The following is a 15,160-nucleotide window of genomic DNA, read 5'->3' on the forward strand; positions in this document are numbered from 1 at the left end:
AGATGTCCACCAGTAGCTGTGAAAAACTTGTGAAGTTTTATTAAATCAAAATATACAGAATTTTCCACCATATGTCAACAACAGTCAAGATTTAGATAATATGAAAAGAAAGTGCAGCAAGCAACTTAGTATTAAATCAAAATGTTATCGGTGTGTACAAATGTTGTGCATGAGGGTCCAGCGGAGGTTAGTTTGACTCTCAAAGACATTATAAAGTCAAAGTAACAGGTCATTTTCACAATGATTAGTGCAATTTTTTAAATACATGTAGCAATGGAAACAAATAGCACAAAATGTAGCTACAATATTATAATCTCACTGGTTATACAACTTTGTATGATTCGGGCTCAGACGACACTTTTTGCTTCAGAGCAATATAAACAGTTAGCATCATAAGAAACACATCTTGCCTAAAGCTCATTCAAACATATTATGAAGTGTTTCCATAAAATTCTCCAATAGATGTCACTGGAGATTTTCTAAGAGAACATTTTACATATTTTACAAGCAGCTCACTGACTAACAATAGTGCAATATTAAAATGCATTGTATATTTGCATTACATGATTAACCAAAGAGTCTCTGAAATGCAAGGCTGGCACAGGTTTAAATAGACTATACTTGACTGGCTCTGTCTCAGTCTATTTTCCCCATTTTGGCAATGAGCTCGTCACAAATCTTAGTGAGTTCCACCATCTCCTGATTCTGTATTTGAACACAATATGAAAAATAGATGATAAAATACATGATCAAATATTTGAAAACATAAAAAGATACCACTGACCTTCTGTTGTAAAGCCTGTTCCAGAGACTCCACCCTCATCTGCTCTTTTCTCAGACTGGCAGTAAGAGCCACATTTTCCAAACTCAACTTGGCCCGCACCTGAGCGATCTCCTCATTGGCCCTGGAAAAGAAGTAATAAAGATGCAATAACGTTTTAGGTCAGATTTGTTTTTATTATGTATTTGTTTATTTTTTATCACTTACTTGTCTAACTTTTCCTCTGCGTGAAGTTTCAGAGTCTGGTATCTCTGCTCCTCTTGCTTGATTCTGGCCAGATACTCTTGAGCACACTTTTTCAAAACTTCTTCATTCTGTTCACATAAAATAGTTCTAATAGGATTGCATATTATAGTTTTTCAGGCTTACAGAGAAAGTCTGGAGCCACAAAGATAATGTATTGTTATGGACAGCAATAGATTTAGATTTAGACAAACTTTATTGATCCATAAAGGAATGTTTTTGGACATTATTAGAAGAGTAAATTATGTTTACGTGGATAATCTGACCTCATCTATGGCCAACATAACACTAACCAATATTGTAGAAAGGCTGAAGAAAGACTAAAGGCTAAACAATTAGAATAAGTCAGGTGTATGTATACATACTTAAAACAGGAACTATTTCTGGCATAGTATATCATATTGTTTAAAACATATATAGTAGGTCAGTTAAAACTGCTTATACTTATACTATGCTTCAGTATAAAACTCTGAGACCACTGACCTTAATCACAGAATGCTTTAACACTTTATTATAACCTAATCCTCTTTAATGCATTTCAAGAGGTTTCACTTTATGTTGTGGGTCATATATTTTCCTAGAAGTGTCTTACTTTCTTGAAACCCTCCAGTGTGCTTTTCATGGTTTCATATCGTCGAAACACATCGGAGAGAGAACGCTCCACAGAGTTCAGGTCGGCCAGAGCTGTGTCCCTTTCCATTGTCATGGCATGCAAAGCCTTCTGGGAAGTCATTTTACTCCGCTGCTCATCCTCTGTGAGGCAACCCATAGGTTTGACATTACAAACATTACGGAAGCAAGAGGCTTTAGATCAGTGCATAATAACAGATTTCTTATTTTCTTACCTATCATTTGAGCTATTGTCTTTTCATATTCTGCCACTATTTTTCTACAAAAAAAAAATTAAGGAAAAAGTTATAACAATAACAATTTTACTAGCTACATTTGAAAGTAATCTGAAGGAATCCAGAACTTACCTCATTTCAGAGACTTCTTGTCTGCTCTCTTCAAATTTGTGCTTCCAGCTGCTGACTTCTACCTCTTTAGTGATGATCTAATTTGTATATTGTTGATAAAATTGTGTGGACAAACTTTATTAGAATGTTACTCAATAAAGATGTTGTTTTTTGACTGTATATGATTTTACCTCTTCTCTGATGAGAGTGAGAACAGCCTGCTTCTCTTCTTCACTAATGCAAATGGAGTCAAGCACCTGACTTCCCGTTTTCTGCATATTATTTCCTGTGGCCCTGTTCTTCATGTTGTCGAGGTTATCGCTCTGGAAACAGAGAAAGATAATACACTGAGCAAAAGGGAATTATCCCCAAAAAGCTACACCTCAGCCCATCCTCCTCTCTGTGTAATGTGTCTACATAAAAAATTAAGCATAATTGTATTTAGTTAAACTGCTCACAAAAGGCATATCATTATTTAGTCTTTTCCACCTTTAAACCTTCTTGCTTTGTCCATAGCTTTCATTGTGTCCTTTCAAGGATTATGGCACGTATAATGTAATCCTATAATATTAATCCATCTGTAACTTGAGAGGAAGAAGATGGTGGTTGATCAAGTGATTCCAGTGTGCAGTAAACTAGAATGTAATTACAGACTTCTTGAAAACCTGCAGAATGGATGAACCAAGGATTTTTTTTATATGAAATGCTGGGGTGGGATGGAGCCAGAGACATATATATTGTTTTTGGTGTGTGTATTATTCTACTGAACACCATAAAGCTTTGTATAAAGATTGTCAAGTGCACCATCTAGTGGCCATTGATTAAGCAGCTGCTACATTCTCCGGTGCTGTACTCAGGGTGACCCAATAATGGAGGAGAATATCTAGCCCTCCATAGGCAAATTTTCAGGCTAAAAATAATCTGAACAAAAAACTGTTCAAACTAATTATTGTCTTAAATATATAGAAATAACAATATTTGATTGGCATTTAGTCTTTTTATCAGCAGAGCCAAAAAGTCACATTAATGTCCATATATTGTATAATCCATCTCCCATAGTCTCAGTATAAATTTGTGGGAAACACTGAGTATGTTATAAAACAGAACAGTCAAAATACAGAAATAAAGAGAAGACAAAATCAGTGACTTACCGAAGAGCAACAGTCAGACTCTGCAGATTTCACATGACAATCTTCAACTAGAATAAATACAATAATGCATTTATTACTGACGACCATCATCACAACAGTAAATAACTTAAATGCCTATAATATACATGCAGCATTCAGTCCATATTATATAGAACTTGTGACATAATAATAACATAAACGAATAAGCATCAATCAGATATATGCATATGCACACATGTTTTTTTAATGGTTTTAATTCTAAAATTCAAAATATAAATAAAAATATATGTATACTATTCAGGATGAAAAGTAACTACTGACTGATCTGGTCCTGGTCTGGTTTAACCCCAACGGTAACGGCCAGCTTTTCTTCATCAGTGGCATGTTTTCTGTGAGGCTCCTCTTGGACTTTGAGGTTCTGCTTCATTTTACAGGAGTTTCTGAGAGGAGAGATCAAAGGACAAAAGTGTTAGGGCTAAGTACATTTTATTAGTGTATCATTGTCTAGTAGCAACAATGCTACTGCACTGGTCAGACCAATGTGGTGTAGCAGGTACAGTGGGAGACCAAGCAGCAGAAGCAAGATTTTTGCCATGTATGTGAAATGATATCAAATTTACATTAAACTGTAAGAACAGATAGTTTGATTATTTTCATTGGGTATTTACACAATAGATGCAATGATGAGGATCCACATTGCTGAAGCAGATTAAGCTACTTACAACATAAGACAGAGGAAATGGACTTGCTCAGCAGTCCTGATGCCACATTTAGAGAAGGAAAACACAATGACAAGTCTGAGGTGTAGATATGTGATCATAAAGATGAAGAAAATTACAAAATGTATAACAATAATTAGCCACCAGAGGGCAGTATTTGTCACAATAAACTGTTAGGCTAAAGGTTTAACCTCTCCATAGTGCGACAGCTACAACTTAAACATTTATAATAATGTTTACCAAATACTCTGAAACCACAAAAGTCTAATCTCAGTTTAGGAAGCTTGCAACAATTCCTCACAGTTATACAAAGCAGTGGTTAGATGAAAAAGTGGTAATTGCTCAGTGGTGAGTCATCCCCACTTAGTTTCAGTAAATGTTTAGAAGCAGAATGACTGTAGTGGGAGTCATTTAGCACCAGTAAATCTACTCACGTGATCATTGTGGTTTTAGGTCCTTCGAGGTTACAGCTCAGTTTCTCAGAGTTCATGTTGCCGTTAAGTAAGTCACTGTCCACATAACTGTCATTGGGGGAAATGAGGTTTGAGTCTGGATTTGAATCTGAAGATATGGGTGCTTCATCATCGACCTCTGCAGGGTCTGGCTTGGAGTGGATGGAGAGGGAGGGTGGGCGTGTGGTCAGAGAGTGAGGTGAAGGACTGGGTTTGGAGCCAAGGGTCAAGTTGAGGTTTTGATCCAACCCAAAGCTGTGTGGTGGGACGGTGTTGGCAGTGGAACTTGTGATGTCAGCTGTAGTGTTATCTTCAGGTGATGCTGGAACGATGTCCTGGTTGGAGTTCTGGTCCAGAAAGTGGTTTGAGGCATCATATGGGGCTGTGTAAAAAGAAAACACATCATTATGTAACACAAAGCCATTTCCAAGACTCAGATCTGTAGTTTTGTCAGTGTGCCAGATAAACCAAAACCCTCAACTTTCACTACTACTAATCCCCATTTCACACTATGTGATTGTACTGTTAAATAAAACCTACTGGCCATCCCAAAAAAGTGCTAAAAATAGATTTGAACAAGTATCATAATACAGACTTGGACCTTTCCTAAATAGTTGTATAATGTCTCAATCTAAATCAGAACCACATTGTTATTTTACTGAAACTACCATATTTTGTGTTGAAAATGTCTAAAAATTATAATGCCTGTTCCAAAACCCTGTTTGAAATTTATGAATTCATGACTACACTACTGTACATCTTATACAAGTAGTGATTATTTTAGGCTATTCCACAGTATGCTAGAGATAAACCCTGCAACTTCCCCGTTGAATAGTTCTCATCTTGGAAAATCATGACCACAACAGCTTCCTCTGTCCAGTCACACTACTTCCAAAACAGTAGCCTTTCTGTTAGAAATAAAAAATACACTACTGTACCTAGGGCTGGGCGATATGGATCAAAAAATATATCTCGATATATTTTGCTATATCTCGATATACGATATATATCTTGATATATGTTCAAGAAAAAAATAACCTCCTAAAACTGAAAACTGCAAAAACAATTATGCCAAATTCCACAAGGTCTTTTTTTTTATTGAAGTGTAAGAGGTCGGCAGTTCATATAGGAACATTTAAGATTACAACAACCCTAATTACATAAATAATAATTTAACTGTAAAATAAAAGAAATAATACTGGTACATATTTCCTTCTTTTCATTCATAAATAAAACAACTCAACACAAGCTCATCTTTGCATTAACTCTGCTATCCAGACCAGAACCAGAACCATGAGCTCTTTTAGCAGAGGAAGCTCAGGATGTTCCTTATTTTAACAGATCCATGTTCCTCACCAGCGTCAGGAGTTCTGAGGTTTCCCACAATCCACTGCAGATCAAACCCAACGTTTCCAAACACTATTGTACAAGTGCACTGCAGCAGATTATTCATTAAAATCTTCTGCATAAATACACTTTACAACAAATAAAGCATAACGACTCTAGAGCCACATGAGCCCGTTTGACATTATAATGTGTTTAATGCAGTTTTGCGCAAGTGCGTTTACATTTTACAGAAACGAAACTTAAGCGCATGGCTCATTTGCATAAACAGCGAACTTCTCATGCAGCTCAGCTCGTTTAGCTTCTTTCGGGCTAAAGGACGCGACTCGGTGGAATATGAGGATGTGCTGCTGATGCTCTTGTCTGTAAATGGTGGAAAAGGTTCGTGGTGCTTGAAGCTTTTCACTGGCACCAACTTTCGGCGTTCACGGCGATAGTGAGGAGTGAAGGAGACACGAGCGAACAAAATCAGGGAGGCGGGGACGCGCGGAGGCGACGACAGAGAAGCAAAGAGGCGAAATCTAAATTGAATATAAGCATTATATCGATATATACGATATGTCAGAATTCATATCTCGATATATTTAAAATATCGATATATCGCCCACCCCTAACTGTACCTACACAATAAAGCTGACCTGGTCCAACAGAGCTCTTCTAACACAACACCACTGTGCTATGAATGGAGTTGCTGATGTTTTACCTTGGCCAACTCCAGCTTCCCACAGACAAAAGACTAATCTGTTACTTATTACTTCATGTCCTGCTGTTGCTACAGACTCTAGATGAAATGTGGGTACTTTCTTGAGCCCACGCCCTTCAGACAGAGCACCAGATGTGGAGGAGCTCCACCCAAAAAGTCCTTCTGACCACACACCAGCACGCAGCCTAGCAACCAAAACAGCAGCTCAGTTTCACAACATGGTGCGAAAGAGGAAAAGAAGACGAAGGGGGAAGTGACAGATAGATATAAACAAACCTCTCTCTGCTGCTTAAGAGACACTGTTGACCGTAGCATGTGGTTGGTCTCATGAACACAGGGTGATCCCCGTCAGATATGTAAGGCAAATTATGGAGGAAAAACTCCACAAAGATTATGTTTATTTATGATCCTCCAACCTAGTTTTCTGTAGAATATGCATGCATCTTTAAAAATTACAAAATTAAAAAAAACAAAACAGCTGTTACATGTAAAGTAGAAAATAGAAATAACAAACACGTTCTCAGTGCATATATTACAAACTGTAACCACAAGAAAAATAACCTACTATAGTATAGGCTATATAAGGGTGTTTAAATATCATGATACTTAGACTCATGATATGATATCAGTATTTCGATGATCTATAGTAATGAGGTTGCATTGTTGCATGGATTTCCATTTATTACACTGTCAGTATTAGCCCAGATTATTTGCTGGTGAATTTATTTTGTGATTAACCTGAAATTATACAAAGGCTCAAAAAATATGTTCTTATTTTTCTACTTTCAATTCTACGGCTGTGCAGTTAATCAAAACCTGGGGCAAAGCCACTAGTTGTCTAATCTACAACGGCTTTTAAAACACAGGCACAGTAAGACATTAGTAATATAATATAGGCATAATCATACTGTAAATATGCACTTCCTCTGTCGGTTTATTTTCGACAGTATCCTAATCATAGTTTCAAATAATTGTGATTTCAAATGTGCAATTGTGACCCAAATCATGATTAGTTTTTAATATAGGCCACCATTTTTAAATCTAATTTAGCAGTTTTACTCTGTTTTAATCACAATATATGAACAATCAGTATATGTATTATGTATGTTTATATACGTGCATATAATCAAAGAATATGGAAAGTAAACACTGCCAAAAAATGTACAATTTCCCTTCTGTATTAATAAAACAGAGAATGTTTTTGAACTCTGTCTATTCAGGCTGTGTTGTTCCCATGGTAACTGAGTGAAACCAACATCGCTGAAAGCAACAGTGTTGAAGGAGTGAAGAAAAGAGGCGCTGAAGCTGGCAGCCCTCCGCTCAGGCAGATTTAGAGGCCACGTTTAAAGATAAACACAATTGAGTTATGTAATCACATCCATGCACTGACAAATTAATCATGAAACTATTTAATACTCTTGTGAGCTATATAAGTAAACAAAACAACATTGTGGTCTTTTGTTCAGTATTACCTGTGTGGTTTGAGTTGTCCAATTGTGTCAGTACTTTAGCCACTCCTGGGGATTCTGCCTCTGGTGTGTCAAATGCCCCTTCTGAATCTGAACTGTGAAAAAGCAAAGAAAATGTAGTTAGGAGTTTAGCTTTTAACAGTATGTGCATAATATTCAGGTATAAAACTAATTTACGGCAGCTACTGTTACCAGAGTTATATACAAGATAGGATAGGACATGAAAATATAATATGGCTAAATGTGATCAAAAAGGATGAAAATACTGATTTGTGATACATTTTGTAGTATTGTGATAATCGTCAATTACACAGTCAGATATTCCGTAATTTTCCCTTATAAATCTTTATAACAAAGCACAATTATATAACAGTTGTATTCACCATAAGAAATTATTAATTAATTTTTAAGTACATGACGTGCATATTAATTTGCATATATTTCTATGACGCCTATGATATTATTGTTAATTGCAGTGATCGTGACATGATAATCGTTTTCATCGTTTTTAATTTCACAATTGTCCCATGCCTATGGCAGGGTAATAGAGTTCAAAGTAGTCTGAAAATAGACAAAGTGCTTTTATTGTAAAGGAAGGAGGGAGAGGAAATGTTTCTAGAGCTCTCCACCTGCTTCCTTTGCTGCCTAAAAAGCGCACACACATTGATTCTGTTTTTAGGACATGGGCCACCCCTACATGTATTTCCTGAAGCCCTAACCACTGAACAACTAGCCATAATCTTAAACACTCTTAGTCACATGATTTAAGGGTCTGATGTGAAACCCCCTGAAGCAGAACAAGGCTCCACAAGTGACTGTAGAAGGGTTTTATTCCCCAATGTCCCACTGCAGTCTTCAGTCTGTGTCCTGCCAAGACACTGGGGTCTGATTTATTATTTGGGAAGGGGGGCCTGCACACTAACAATAGAGGCAAACAGGGGGAGAGTGAAAGTTGGTAGTCAATGTTTGCTTGTTCTCAACTGCCTAAATGTAAATCAGAATATATACTGGAGATGTAATGGAAAAACACTACAATAAAACAAGCCAAGATTAGACAGAAATTCAAACACTCACACATCAAGTTAATCCTAATTTACATATCAAGCCTCACACTGAATTGTATCCCAGTGATGGCCCCAAGCCGCCTACAGTCCTGTGCGGTTACTTAGATACTGGACAGTGGCAGAAAGCATAGGAAAATAAGTCTTCTTCCCTTCCTCCAAATATTTCTGTTCTTGAATCTCTTTCAAACAAATCAGAAAAAACAAAGACCATCACATGATCTATAATGTTTTGGTCAAAGAATCAGCATGGTTGTCATGTTATCATATTATGTCTAAATAGTTGTTTTAGTAGTGTGACCTTGCAGAAATTTAGGGAAGATGGAAAGAATGTAAGATTAAGCCATGGCGTTGATCACTTTATGTCTGATATACCACCACCTGTCAGTATGACTCAGGGGAACTGCTCTCATGAAGCATCACAGCCCACAAACACAACCACTGCCATACACACAAAAATGCACAGTCCTTACTTCTCCTCTCCTTCATTTTTAACCTCCTCTTCGCCTGTTCCTCCTGTCACCGCTGACCATGTCCATTTTGCCCACTGGACCGGAGACAACCAGGACATCCCAGCAGAACCAAAATAATGACACACACACAGATGTACAGCAGCAAACTTCCTTCAGAATCGATCCAACACAGAGTGCGTCAGTGTCCCTCTTCTTGCAATTGTCAGCTATTCCTGTTTTTCTGTACCGTTTGTTTAATCCAATTCCTCTGTGGTTTTCCAGTCTCGTTCTGTGTTGTCAGACGAGAAGAGACGTTTCGCGACTGCTTTTCTTTGACTCTGTGGCAGATTACCGGAGCATCTGTAGTCACTCCCTCTCTTTCTCTCCGTCCCTCTCTCTCTCTGCCCTGTTCGTCTGGCTCTGTGATCAGCTGGTACGCAGACATACTCCCACACACACTGCCTCACAAACTGGGTTCAGTTTCACAAGTTAGACTGTTATGCTTCCAATGTTTATGGTTTTTCCTGTAAAAAATAAAAGTTTTTCCACATAAACTGGGAAAATAATCTACAAGAGAGTTAGTGTCTAAAGAACCAGGAAGGGAGGTTAGAGGAGGAAATGTCAAACAATGTATTCAGAAGAATGTGAGGGGTGTGTAGCCAGCACTGCAATTTAGAGCTGTGCCTTGGGGTTAGCTACCTTTATCTATTTTGAATCAATACAACCTCACCAAACTGCTTTTAACTGTCTAGACATGTGAAATTGAAATATGCATTGTAGAAGAAGAAATCTGAAAGGCAAATACTGTGCGCACATTATTTGAAAGTAACATGATACATTTAATCATTTGTTTGTTTAGTCCATTGATGGAATAAAATAGTAAAGATTACGTAGGTTTTGGTCATCACCCAGGCAAATAAATAGATACTGAAGAGCATACTATCTCTGGATAATGTGTGAGTTAGTGATATGATAAAAAAGAAAAATCACTATTTAATCAGTCCCTTAAAAATAAATAATAAATAAATAAAAAATACAGACTATAAAAAAGCTAGAAGCTTTTACTGACAAAGGCCTGGCTGTATACCTCCTGATTAAAATGGCCCAAGCATATTGTGGCGATTAGAAAGGACTGACCATTTCCATGAAATTTCGATTAATTCCATAGCCCTAGACAAAAGCTGCACCAAATTGACTATTCACCAAAATATTCAGGTCAAATCAATCCCTACAACCTAGTTTCAGTGTTGTTAGTGTAGTGTTCAGCCTGACAGAACATTAATTTGGATAAAAGCTACTGCTATCCCTGCTCCCTGAATGTCTCAGGGGCAGTTTGTCAGAGCTTATATAACTGTGAGTCCACGCGTTCACATTTATTCTTCTTTTTATTTTCAGTGGGATACACTTGCAGAATCTAGGCCACATGTCCAACGGAAACCATAAACCATGACTAATCCAATATAGTGGAAATATGGTTTTCCACAGTAAAAGGTGAACTGGGAAAAAAATGAGAAGGACCTAAGATGTTTTTCTCATTATTTGCTCTTGAAGGTTTACTGATGTTTAACGATCACACATGAAAGACAAGTTAGAAGCCCTCTGGACATCAGACAGCTGTATTTGTCAGAAAAGTCTCAGTAAATAATGCCGCACACTGCTGAACACATAAAGAGGCACAATCCTGCATAAAACTGGGGCAATTACAATGCTGGTAAACTGAAAACAGCAATTATAATAGGGGGACAAGATAATACAGGATAATGAGGATGGCACCAATTTGGCTGCAAAAAATGAAAAGATGAAAAGAGAGGAGATATTTAGTTTTGGGGCTGAAAAGGACCTTCAGTAACATTCCTGTCACTGCCTGCTTTGTTTGTTTTTAGTCTTATCAGTGAAGACAACCAAGAAGTCAAACCTGTCTTCATCTTGGCGTGAGGTGGAAATAGTCTTATGTAATGTTTTCTCAAGTACAGCTTGAAGAGTTGGTGGCAAACCTCACAACGGTGCATGTGCAGTCATGGTCTAATGCACAAATTAGCGGACGCATAACTATATAGGTATATAAATAGAAGTGTAAATGGGGTCCAAGAATAGATTGAATAGCATGACTAACATATATACAGTGCAGTCTTAATTTGTGCAGTTTCTGTTTAGCTCTGAAAGAATGCTCTCCCATAATCACCAATTACACTCTGACTGATGGCAGCATGTGTCTATGATCTAAAAATAGATCAGTTGTGATAACAGCTGGGATGCAAACACTTACATTGAACTGCTTCTCAAATAGCATGCTTGATTTTTGTTGACACGTAACCCAGACATTCAACATCAATATAAAGTGAGTTGAATCACTGAATGGTTACATTTGTTATTTGAAGATGTTCGTGGCTTTTTGCATAAATTCATCAGTAACTGAGCTTGATTGAGGCACGTTGTTGTCCTTTCCCTCAATAACTGCTGAATCATTGAACAGCTTTGTACTAGTGCCATCTGGTGGCTGTGGGTTAAAATGGGTTAAACAAGCATGAGATTATGTTCTGCTTTACAACGCAAGGAAAAGACTAAAATGTTACATGACAATATAAGAGAATTAATTAAACTAGACTTGGAATGTAGATTTCTTTCATAAAAGTAACAAATGTTAGTGCACAAGGTATTAATGACTTAATTCAGTTTAGGCTTTTGGCTTTTACGCAAAATTAACACATTTAGTATGTTGCTACTTAAAAAAAAAGAGAATAGAAAGATATTTTAACAAATTAACCTGCAGTGGAGCATAACACTAAGTACTGCATTATGGGCTGTGGGGAGTTTACTTTTTTGCTCCTTCCTTCATTACTAACTGATTAGCAATGTTACAGAATCAATGTAACTGATAGTTAGTAACTAACTAGTTAGAAACAAAAAAAAAAAAAAAAAAATATATATATATATATATATATATATATATATATATATATATTATATATATATATATATATATATAATATATATATATATATATATATATGTATATGTATATAATATATATACATATATTCTAACTACCTCGTGGATAGTAAGAGGCTGTTGAAAATACGTTAGAAAAAAATATACATACACTTCCGTTTACTTTAAATTTAGCATAGAAGTCTTATGTAAGAATAACCATGTAATTAGAAGAGAAAGATGAATGAGAGCTAAAAATGGAGTAGGGAGCATAAAAGCATCCTAGGAGACTTTGAAAGCCTCAGCTCTTAGTTACAAAAGATTAACAATAAAAGAAGTGAGTAGCTACATCACCACCATGGCAAGACAGGTTCAGTTAGCTATTTATAGGACACTACAAATATCCAGTTGAATGTGCAAGGCTAGAATACTGTAAAATGATGATAATTCAGAGATACATCAGTCCCAGTTAAAATAAAATAACTTTGTGTCTACAAGTTGGAACATGCACTAAATTCACAGGGTTCTCTCTCACTGTTTATTTAATGCAAGATGTATGACCTGACCTACTCACACTTCTTTCATTAACCCAGTCCATTTGCTGCTTCTCCTTTAGATCTGAAAGGTAGAACAGTAAAGAAGCAAGTCCAGACACAAGTGCTGTCTATCCAATGCTGTTTCAAATCTACCTGTGTAACTTGTCCTGTATAAATTGATGGCGTTACAAGCTCTGTACAGCTGCATTTTTCCCCCAAAGTTTACCTTTGGCAAACTAAACATGGAGGTTGTGTTGTTTTAGTCCTTACTTGCAACTGTTCTTCTGTGGAGTGCCCTTCCCTTGCAGACTGCTGTGCGACCCACCCATGGTATACCAGCTGTGTTGAAGGTTCAGATTTATCCCAGATGCTTTTGGATTTGGTTGTTTCCTCTACTCCAAGGTGCATCCCGGTCTCTCTTCGGGACGTCCAGGCTCAGAATTGTGACCTCATCTTGCTCTGTTCCTCATGACTAACATTATCTAACCATCCTTGTATCCGCTCCCTTGCCTCTCCAGTAATTTTGTTGACAATGAGTTCTCTGGAGCACCACACTTGAATCGACTTCTCAACAGTCCCGCCTCTTTTTCTCATCCTATATCAGTTCTCATTTACTTACACAGCAGCTTACAGTCTCTTGTTAGCACTGCCACCGCCTTCAGAAAAAGGACTGAAGAGTTGTATGCATGGCAAAGGTTAGCTGAATGCATGGGGGGAGGGGGTCAATAATTTGTTATGTGTGTATTGTAATAGGGGTCAGACTATTGTTCCAGAGAAAAGAGTTCCTTCTATTGTAATCCAAGTGAATAGAAAATCTGACACTAAAAGTGTGTAGGGGGTAGCAGAACACAGTGCCACTTGTTGTGCCCAAGTCTCTACCTGCTGTGACCAAAAGCCAACCCTAGTGACCACGTGTTTGTACAATAGAAGCTCACAAATTTTTAATGCTTAAAGTTTAGGTTAGCCAACGAATATTTGGTCAAAAACACGTGAAATCAAAACCCCCTTTTCCTTTTAAAACATAGTTGCTATACCTTCTTCCTTTTGATTAATCAAAAATAGCGTGAGGAGAGCAACATATCCCCCTTTAAGTGAAAGAACTTCTTCCATTCATCACATGATCCGCTATGCAGCTACACTACACTACACATGAACTTTTCAAAACACTAGCATCTTTATTACTCTTTTTTAGTTATAATACCCACTCGTTATCTGATGGCGCCAATATTATGTTATTTCATGAACCTCTAATGGAAGAGTAATAAAGACAGACTACTACCATGGAAGTATAATCAAATCTTATTATAGGTCCATGACTGCAATACAAAAAACCCATTGATTTGTTTCAATGGCTCTTTAAAGACGCATGCGCAGTCATTATGACACTACGCCAAGCTCCCATGGTTTCAGCATGCCCTCAGTGATTAATGACCACATATACGAAAGATGAATCATTGGCATTACTAAGATCTTAAGTCAGTCAGTAATAATTCTGTGTTATGCGAATGTCAAATGAATGGACACGGAACGTATTATCGAGTAGATTTATTAGTATGCTATTTTGTGTTCACTGCGAAAATATTACAACTTAAGTGTTCCTGTAGAAAAGTTAAAGAAAAAATAAGATGATGACTGATCATGAAATGACAAACCAAAACAGTACTATTCTCAGTGCAAATCCACCATTATAAATGAAAGACAATTCTGACAATATATTATTGTTATTTGTCAACTGTTAAATGTTTTCAGTCTTTGGCATAAAATAAACAAAAAAATCTAGTTTCAACAGCAACCAGTAATTGTTTTGAACAGTCCGTGGTAATTCGGAATCTGAAGGCTGCACAAGACAAAGCTAATCTTTCAACTAAATAAAAACAGACACTAATATGATCATGATTTTCAATGAGGCAAGACATTAAAGAAATTACTTCAGTATTATTCTACTGAAAAAAATGCAGCTGCCGAGCATGTTGAAACACATCAATAATTATTTTTCAGAGGTCAAACATATTCAGGTGCTAAAAATATAATAAAGATACATGATGAGGTCTGAGAGGTTAAGAGATAGATAGTATAATTAGTTTCTTTTCAGTTCATTTGTTTTACAATAGTGTTAATGTCTTTATGTAAAAGCATTTTAAACTAATTTAATACATACACAAGGTGTTTATGGTTGTAACATATGCAAGCCTTCCAATAACTTCCTACACAGCATATATTTAGAATGATAATTAAAAGGATATGTAAATAAGGGAGCTAAAGTGCATTGCAAAAAATACCGAAAAGTGCTGAAATAAAATTACATTTTCTGAGTTTGGGGTAGTGGGCGCCATATCCATACAAACTACTCACATATGGTAAGGCAAGAAAGAGACTGAAAACGTCT

General features: G+C 36.7%; 2 protein-coding genes across 3 annotated transcripts in view; both read right to left on the minus strand.

Moving 5' to 3' along the window:
* Positions 1-17: 17 nt before the first annotated feature.
* Positions 18-13,250, minus strand: LOC110156731 (transforming, acidic coiled-coil containing protein 1). 2 transcript variants are annotated; one of them, XM_055161742.1, is made up of 12 exons: positions 13,045-13,250; positions 7,801-7,892; positions 4,264-4,663; positions 3,432-3,550; positions 3,132-3,178; positions 2,172-2,303; positions 2,002-2,078; positions 1,870-1,913; positions 1,617-1,777; positions 989-1,095; positions 785-905; positions 18-705 (listed from the first exon to the last, which is right to left on the minus strand). In XM_055161742.1, exons 1-12 carry the CDS (start codon positions 13,101-13,103, stop codon positions 637-639), a joined length of 1,428 nt encoding a protein of 475 aa, XP_055017717.1. In that variant the 5' UTR covers positions 13,104-13,250; the 3' UTR covers positions 18-636. The 2 variants fall into 2 exon arrangements, with proteins under 2 accessions (XP_055017717.1, XP_020776604.1); XM_020920945.2 differs by lacking the exon at positions 13,045-13,250 and adding an exon at positions 9,332-9,722.
* A 1,054-nt stretch (positions 13,251-14,304) lies between these two features.
* Positions 14,305-15,160, minus strand: part of ddhd2 (DDHD domain containing 2) — a 6,506-nt gene continuing 5,650 nt past the window's right edge. Inside the window, exon 18 of the mRNA XM_020920917.2 lies at positions 14,305-15,160. This exon is cut by the window's right edge and continues 89 nt beyond it. The gene's annotated coding sequence lies outside the window, so the exon portion shown is untranslated.

This window comes from Boleophthalmus pectinirostris, unplaced genomic scaffold, assembly GCF_026225935.1.
Source record: "Boleophthalmus pectinirostris isolate CB_2022bp ecotype Guang Dong unplaced genomic scaffold, ASM2622593v1 HiC_scaffold_4, whole genome shotgun sequence".
NCBI lineage: Eukaryota > Metazoa > Chordata > Actinopteri > Gobiiformes > Gobiidae > Boleophthalmus > Boleophthalmus pectinirostris.